The sequence below is a fragment of the Catharus ustulatus genome, chromosome 7 (assembly GCF_009819885.2).
Source record: "Catharus ustulatus isolate bCatUst1 chromosome 7, bCatUst1.pri.v2, whole genome shotgun sequence".
Taxonomy (NCBI): domain Eukaryota; kingdom Metazoa; phylum Chordata; class Aves; order Passeriformes; family Turdidae; genus Catharus; species Catharus ustulatus.
In genome coordinates, this window is record NC_046227.1 from 21685237 (window position 1) to 21694432 (window position 9196).

The 9196-nt window shown below is 40.2% G+C and overlaps 1 protein-coding gene across 6 annotated transcripts in view; it reads left to right on the forward strand.

The window, feature by feature from the left end:
- Nucleotides 1-5149, forward strand: part of KCNH7 (potassium voltage-gated channel subfamily H member 7) — a 213779-nt gene extending 208630 nt beyond the window's left edge. For all 6 annotated transcript variants that reach the window (XM_033064838.2, XM_033064840.2, XM_033064839.2 and 3 more), the window contains 2 exons: nucleotides 2664-2856; nucleotides 3516-5149. In XM_033064838.2, coding sequence (XP_032920729.1) covers nucleotides 2664-2856; nucleotides 3516-3782 — 460 coding nt within the window. In that variant the 3' untranslated portion in view covers nucleotides 3783-5149. The remainder of the gene's footprint in view (nucleotides 1-2663; nucleotides 2857-3515) is intronic.
- Nucleotides 5150-9196: the final 4047 nt, after the last annotated feature.

Sequence of the window (9196 nt, forward strand, 5' to 3'; positions counted from 1 at the left end):
ACTCAAAGTGCACCAGCTGCCTGCTTTATAAAATGTATTACAGGTGAATTCCCTTTTTGATGCATTAACATTTTTTACAACTCTATAATGGGTAAGGCATGGGAGTATGCAAAGGCACAATACTTATACCTGTTAGAACAGAAAAAATTTTTATCAGAGTCCAATATCACCTTTGCTTAATATATTACTTTTTACTGGCAGCAAAGCAGCATATCTTAGAGCTGGTTACATGATTTTAACCATTCTACACTGTAATTTACCATGTAACTTCACTTAATTTTAAATTGCCCTATGCTCAGGACCATGGCTTTTTTTCATTATTTTCACTCTGTAATTCCATTAATTTCAATATTTTTCCATGACAATATTATGACATGCACTCAGTTCTAATTATACTTTAGTAGCTCTTCACCAGCATTCTGTGCTGTATATTTTAGCAATCAGTTTAAAACCAGCTTAACTGCATACTGATTCCTTCATCCACCACAAGTCAATCAAACAAGAGTATTTTTCATTCCTGAATATGACATAATGCATTAAAAAGACATTTTTAACACTTGACCCTAAACTGCTGTAATTTCTAATTATATTAAAGTCAAATAATCTAAGTAACTGTAAATGTCACATAACTAAATGCCCATCAACAGCATGTAGTCTTTTGGTAACAGTTCATTTCCTGAAACTTTAACCTCTTGAAACTGAAGTTATACCTGAAAGCTACCCAAAGTTTTATCATGCAAGTTCTCAGTATTTTCTTCTACCAGACAATATGGTTGTTGCTGATAAACTAAGAATTAAATTGTTATGTATTTTTTAAAACCACTTTATTCTTTAACTCTTCTCATGTTTTTAAAGCTTTCCATGCTTTTGGGATCTGGGGCCTTGTTGGGTTTTCTATGAATATAACAGGCAATATCCTTTCCTGCCTTAGTCACTTTTGACTTGCTATCTTAAAAACCATGGTGACTTCTCCCTGAATTTTTCCTTGCCAAGTTAGAGGCTTGGTATAACACGCAATTATTAAATAGACATAGAGGGCTGGAAAGCCACTGTACAAGGAATATGTCCCTAGAGTCATCTGTTTCTCTTCTTTAAGCAATTTGAATTTCATGGCTAATATGGGCCAAGCATTTAAGGTTCTTCTGTTTGTTTGAGTAGCATGGATTTTTTTAAATTTTGGAGAATGGAAGATGAACCTTTATATGCAATGATGATTCGTTCGAAGTACAAGGAAACTTTCAAATACTAACGAAGTAAGAGGGGAGCAATCTTAGAGTTAATTCCAAGTAAAAAACAATCTTGAATGCGCATCCTCCAACGCTGTGCTTTATTCACTGAGGTGTTAAGGCCAGGTTTAGCAGATGGAAGTCCTCCAGATGGTGGCGTGCTGCAGTTCCTGCCGCATTTCCCGCTGTGGCATCAGCACCATGCTTGTGTGAGAACCAGTACATATGCAAGTAACAAAGAACTCAGGGAAGCTGACCAAGAGGCCAAGTAGGGCACATCTGACTCTAACAGAAGTCTGGGTTTGGGCCTTTTTGTCTGAGAGCTGATACCACAAAACCAGCTTCTCCTGATAAAGGAAGAAACAGCATCTCAATCGCACTTCAGTCATACCTTTTGGATGAATTTCCCAGATGCTTTTATAAATAAATGATACAGGCAATGGACAGCTCCAACAGGGTAAAAAATAACATCAGTGCAGCATGTGGCAAAAGCAAAAATCTGACAGCACGGGATCAATTCTGCTACAGTAGGGACCCCAAGTAGCAACATTCACAACATTAAAGGCTGCTGACAAAGATTTGTTTACTCTGTCAGAAGCTCAGTTGCTGTACAGAAGGTTGTATTATCTTCATTACCATCTGCCAGCGTGTGCTGCAGTCTTCCAGCAGCTGGGAAGGAACAATAGGCATTACCTTTTCCTGAGTTTGTCACAGATTTTGGCAAGACCATTTAAAAATCATTTCAGTGCTATGGAATTGTGAGTATAAACAACATAATCAGCTCAAGTGTTTCAGAAGTAATACACAAATTTATGAAAAGGCAAAATAAAATTGCTAAGGTACAAAATTTCAACATCAGAAATGCTGGCATTAATTCTGATGCCTGCATGAGTTTGAATAAATTTTCACAGTAATGAGAATTGGGCAGTTGGATTTTTAATGGTTTTGGAAGCATATTTCTTTTTCTAACTGTGGAAAAACACAAATGTGGTTTCTGCTTAGTTCAGTGCATTGTATCAGCATGTCAGAATTCATCATCAGATGCATCAAAATAATGTCCCATGCCCAGCCAGCACAAATCAATTTAGTTACAACGAAGAGAATACATTTATTCCAGTTATTTTCAGCCAGATACCCAGTCCCTCACATTGCTTCTTGTGGCAAACCGAAGGCACAGTGATAAATTCATTCTTAGTGTAGAAAAAAAAAACAGAGAAAAGCTTGCAGGTATGTTCTGCAAAGGAAAGGGAGAGCCAGAAGCTTTGGAAGGGCTGCGTACTCCCTCTGCTGTTCTCTCCTATTTAAGACACGGTCATGCCACAACAAGCAAAGGTTTTACTGGTAAACTGCAGGTGCCCTTCAAAAGCCTCTGTAATCAGTGTGTAAAATACACCTGTTCCTGGCCATGAGCTAACTGATTTCATGTTCTCGCTCTAGGCTTGAATCCCAAATGACTGCTGATATCCAAACCATCCTGCAGCTTCTGCAGAGGCAGTCAGCACTCATTCCACCTGCCTACAGCTTGGTGACAGCAAGTGCAGAGTATCAAGAGCCAGCAGTCCGGGTCATAAAAAAGCTTCAACCTGCAGGATCAATTAAAACAGACAGAAGTTTCAGTCCTTCATCTCAGGTAAGTGCATGTCCAATAAGATCAAAAGATGTTTCCTAGTTTTTTCGTCTTATGAGGAAGAAATGCATACCAATCTAAGTGCTGGTTCTCAGTAGTTTAAGGAATGTGAAATTATTATTTTGACCTAGCATTTCCACAGTGGGCTTTAGACACTACAGTTTCAGAGGCCATGTTTTCTATGAGAGTCGTAGAGATTCATACAATGATCTTATAATCAGACAGATTTATTTTATTGTAATCTTTTTCACAAAGGTTAGCAGAAAAGGAATCCAAGTGGTTAGAACATTCAGCATTATGCAATTCTAGAGTTATGCCCTAAAACAGAACTTCATTTTCAAGAATTTTGAAATCCATACTCTTAGACTGTGTCTCAAGAGTAATCAGTCCTTTAGAAAAGGCTGCTTATATGTGTGTCTTGATGTAATATTAGCAAATCTGAGTGAAGGAAAAGATATCCAGACTTCTACAATTAATCAGCAGAATTGCATTTAATTACATTAAATCAAATGCAGTACCATGTAAAAAATATTTCAGTACACTGTTTAATTTTCAAAAATTATTTTCCATCAACCTTCTGAATGTGCTAATTTTGAACAGAACAAGGGCCTGGAAGAGACCAATGTAATTATCATCATCTTGTTTCTTCTCTTCCCTTACAGTGTCCTGAAATTTCAGATGTTGAAAAATCGAAACTTAAATCCAAAGAATCCTTCTCAAGTGGAGTGCATCTGAACACAGCCTCAGAAGACAACCTGGCTTCCTTTTTAGACCAAGAACGTGACCAGTCTGTAGAGCATCCCCCGCAGCCTTGTAAAACTCCTCTCCCGCCAGTTAGGCACCCTTCCTTGCCAGAATCTTCACTAAGCACTGTAGGAATCATGAGTCTTCATAGGCATGTTTCTGATCCTGGTCTTCCTGGGAAATAGTACTTTTATACTAATACTTCACATAAAAATGTAAGTGCTTTTAATGGCTGTTTCTCCTTTTTTTTTTTTTTTTTTTTGTATTTAAATCCTCTATACTTGACTCAGGGGCTACAAGGAATATACCGTTATATGCAAAAGTACTGTATATTTTCCTAAATCTGAAGCTTGTAAGGTAAAGTTGAGCAGTTCTGATGTAAATATATATATACACACACACTAACTGTATGTTCCAAATGTAAAACTGCCAGCATTCTCAAGGCACCTTATATTTTTATTTTTTTTTTAAATAACATGCATGTTCTGAAATTACAGTTTACGTTGCATGGAGATTACCATTTACTGCTGTCATGGAAATAGTATTTTATTGTGGATATGTCTTCAGAGCAAATAGGAGACCAATAACAATAATTCACTTAGAAAAACTCCTACCTGACCAAGCTGAAATTCAAGAAAAATGCTTTTCTAGCTCACTTTTGAAAATTGATTTATCTTTCTTGCTGTGAGCTTTTTCTAATAAATCACAATGAGTCTGAATCTAAAGAAAGAATAAGGTAACCAAGTCTTCTGGACTTGAAACTATTAGGACAGAGGAAACAGCCTCCTTCCAAACTAGTTGAAGTAGGGCAGTATTTTAACAGAGAGGAAAACTGCCATATGGTGGAAAGTATCACCATAGGTCACATCCACAAAACTGCATTAAATTGAATCATTTGTTTCCACCACATATTGGTTTTTGTTTTTTGTATTGTTATTTTTTTTTTTAATTGCATCATAGAATTCAGCTGTGATGAGCAGACAGGTACTCTTCATCTGTCACACAAACATAATCAAATGCAATAAATCTAATTTCTATGTAATGCAGAAGACTGTGTTCCTTTTGTTCAACACAAATTAACAATCTGCTTTAATTTAAATATATTTTACACATTTTTGTTTTATAATTATAGGGTGGCTGTCTGTAGTTACCTCTTTGTACTGACCGGCCCCTCTACAATACTCATACACACACACCTTGCACACACTCCTGGATGTGTGCATGTGTGTATTTTATAGATGTACATAGGTGTGTATGTATGTGTATGTGTATATATATTTATATAAACACATACACACAAATGTGTGTATATACCTACACTTACATGTAGGAGTATAGATATAGAGCTATATATATATATGTATATATGTAAAATCACTTTCAGGAGCAATTGTAAACTTTCTTATTACAAAATGAGTAAGCTTAGCTTGTGTCCAAAGCTGACTACATTAGAATAAAATGATCTAAGGTCTGTAGGCTTTAAATACAGTATGTACTGTATGTGCATAATGCTTTGTGAATATTTAGATTTAATTTTATTAAAATATTATTCTGCTTCAAATGTTGTGTTTATTTTAGGAGTAAATTACCTTTTTATTAATGCTTTCAAATATTTTTAAATGTTCATATGATTTTTTATTCTTATAGCTTTAATGTGAAATTCCTCTAGGATGAGAACTGGTTACAGAAAAGCATGTAATCCAGTTGGAGAGGGAGCACTTAAATTTTACCTAAAACCAACCTAAACCCTCTGTCCTAAATCGGTGCTACAGAGAGATACAATAGTGGCTGTCCCTCACATGGATACATTCCTTGTATGTTGGGGTCAGAATGAAACAAGACACTTTAGTCATACTCAGAGGGTAGATAATCCAAGGTGGGTGAATCTTCCCTCATTTAAAATTAGTGTGAGTGTTGAGCTATTGAGCACGGTTCTGCTTTACCTTTGCTCTTGACCAAAATTAATTTAGTCAATACCTTTGTCACTGAAAAGAAAAACTAACCCTTCCTATAGAAGATCAAATGTTCTCCTGCCTCATGCTACTGTTGATTGTTGAAAGGTCCAAATGCTGACAGTTCCATCACGATGACAGGAGGGCTGCATTGCTCAGTGCCTCGCACGACCAGATCCCAGTAGCAGGAAAATTAATCCACAAATGCCAGAGGTTTATGTGAAAGAAGGAAACAGAGGAGTAGTGCAACTTTACTTGAATAAAGGGAAAGAGAGTCCACTGGGGCACACACCCGCGGGGTTTTCTCTCTCTCTCCGTGTCAGAGGCACAGCCTCCTTTAATCCTAAACTCCCGGCCGCACGCTGCCCTCTCCCCTTCCCCACTGACTGAGGTACTAGGAAGGTACAGCTTTCCTGAACTACCACATATCCCCCCTTGAACCTGTCACTTTACCCCAAAGTTCAGAAACTCGGGCTTGTGCAGACCCTTGCCTGTTTCAGGAGTCAAGCTGTCTGGGCTCTGCAGCAAACTCGCTGCTTGAAGTTGGTAAAGACATTAAGACCCATTTCAAAGATATTAACACCCATACCATCATCCATGGAATTGTTTGTAAAGACATTAGCACACATCTTTCCTCCCGCTAGGGACCAGTCAGAATCTCTGCCTGCATGTTCTCCATTGAAACAGGAGTGCTGGATAACAAACACCTTCTGGGGGGTTTTGTCGTTTGGGTTTTTTTAAATAGCAAGTGTTAACATCTTCTGCTCTATCTCAGCCTGGTAAGTAATGCTCATGTCTGTTACACGAAACAAGTTACCACATTTTCTAAAAAGGCATTTGTGGTTATGCTACATTCTAAAAAGTCTGGTATAAATTAAAAATAAATTAATGAAAAAAATATAATGCATGAGCACTGCTTTACAGAAGGCCTTTTGTCCAATTTTATCACTTGGTATTTCTCATTACTGCAAAGAGATTGAGCAAAACAGGTGGCCTGGGGAGGGAGCATTGAGGAATAGGAAGAGTGACAACCATTGCAGTCAGTCTAAGTGAAGGAAAATCTCCACTTCTTACTCCATTTTTTCTGGCTCAAAGACACTTTGTTCCTTCCTTTTTCCTTGTACAAGAAAAAAAAATCTCAAATGGGTGAAAATAAAGGGGACTTTACAAAGTTATGGAAATTCAAAGCTCCCTGCCAAGGAATGCAGAAAAGACACAAGTCTAGTTGCAACACTCTAGTTGCCCCTTCCTTGCCACAGAAAGATCTGCCTTCTCATGTAAATTCTTTTCTTGTTGAAGTTCAGTTAAGTACATGAAGACCCACTGCTTCAACCTTTTTTCTTCCAGAAACAGGTAAAAATCATTGAGTTTGTAAATGCATTAATTTTCTAAACAGCAAAAATTGCCCCTTTTATTTGCAGGTGATTTTGTTGGGGGTTTTTGTGGGGGTTTTTTGATGGGGCAGGCCTCCCTATAAATCCAATGTGGTTTTCAGTTAATAGAAATGGGTCTGTGTTATCCGAACCAAACTGGGAAGAAAGTTAAGGGTTGTATAACCAACACAGTTGAAACATATCCATAGAAACTTCCAGAACTTTAGGAGCAAGTTTTGGGTTTGCTTGAACTTAGGAACACTTTGCTCTGTGTATTAAAAACCTGTAGCTAAAAAATACAAATAAATTACAAGCTACAGATACAGAGAAGTCTCCTGGAAATTCAGGAATAGCTAAAGTAGCTGAAGTACAAAAGCAATGTGGACAATCACTTAAAATGTGAGAGATGAGACTGTACAGATCAGCACAGCTCTTGAGGAAGTTCATTGGCTCCTACCAGTTACAGGTGTAGTTCAACATTTAAAGCAAAGGAGAGGTTGTGATGCTTTTCAATAGTTAAGCTGTGCAGCAACCTGAACTATTTGGATGTGCACATTGATCTACTGGCACAGATTTACAGTAACACACAGTGGTCATGTGTCTTGGCTGGCCCAACTCTGCTGTTTCCTCGAAGCATATACTGCATGCCTCTATCCTTCCATGTTCCGATGCTGTTCACTTTGCAAATGCATTTTCTGGTCTATCACCTCACTGTTGACTGCCCACAGATGAACCTCTCTTCCCTTTTCCTGCTGTAGATTGCAATGTGTCCTAGCAATTTCATCTCTCTGGTGAGCACTCATCAAAGCTTCTGTCTCCTTCACCAGCATCATAAGTAACACACAAAAAGCTGAAATGCAATGCTTGGCTTGGCCTCTGGCTGCCTGGTGGAGTGGAGCAACTGGAATCTTGCCCATTGACAAATTGTGTGTTCTCTCATTGGAGCTTCTGAGCTCTAAAATGCTGAACACAAATAGAATTGCAGGAGATTGCAACACCAGCACAGCAGAAGGAATGATTCCTCCCATGACTGGTGTACTTAATACCACACCTGCAGAACAGCATCCCTGATCTTTCTATCCTGTCTGTTAAATATTCTTACACAGTGTAAGAAAGTACACTGCAGGGTGCAGTGCAGTGATGTGCTGTACTGAGCCGTGCTGTGCAGTGTGATGGTGGGCTGTGCAGTGCAGAGATGTGCTGTGCAGTGCGGTGCTTTGTGGTGCTGTGCGGTGCCGAGCTGTGCCGTGCTGTGCCGTGCTGTGATGTGCGGTGCTGTGCCGTGCGCTGATGTGCGGTGTTGTGCCGTGCTGTGCCGTGCTCTGATGCGCGGTGCTGTGCCGTGCGCTGATGCGCGGTGCTGTGCCGTGCTGTGCCGTGCGCTGATGCGCGGTGCTGTGCCGTGCACTGATGCGCGGTGCTGTGCCGTGCTGTGCCGTGCTCTGATGCGCGGTGCTGTGCCGTGCTGTGCCGTGCGCTGATGCGCGGTGCTGTGCCGTGCTGTGCCGTGCACTGATGCGCGGTGCTGTGCCGTGCTGTGCCGTGCTCTGATGCGCGGTGCTGTGCCGTGCTGTGCCGTGCCGTGCGCTGATGTGCGCTGTGGTGCGGGGCGATGCCGCACCCTTCGCGGCTGGGCCATGTCCCGGCTTCCCCTCTGCGCCCCGGCCGAGCAGGGAAGGGCAGGGCCGGGCCTGCAGCGGGGCCGGGCGGTGGCACTGCGCTGCCTTTGTGATAGCCGAGTGCTCCTCCCTGACCTGCCACGGCGGCTGCTATGAACCCTGACACTAATTTCAATCACATCCGAAAGGGACAAAGGTCTCAGAAATTAGTGTTAACGTCCAGGAGAGCAAGAGAGTCAGAGTATCTCCTTTATCTGTGGTTAGAGCAGGAGCTCTGCCACCATCTGTGCAACCTCACACTAGCTGGAATAAACAAGCAGCATTGTCTCTGGAAGTCTCAAATATGTTTTTAATGCCTGAAAACTCTTAGAGCAAAGGACTGTTGTGGGATTAATGTACTGATTTACCACCACAGCATGCACAACAAAGCAAACAAACAACTCGTCGGCACACAGAGCAAGGAAGGCTCATGTGTCTTCCAGCTAAGGTGCTGGAGGCAGAAGAAAAAGTAGTGGGGAGAAAGAAATGATGCTTTTTACAGAAAGCTTTCACGGGAAGCTTACATAAAGCAGAAATGAAAGAAGTAATGATGAAGTAACAGTGAAACTAGAGATAAGCAGAAAAAACCATGAAATGAAAGTAAAAGTAAATTAAG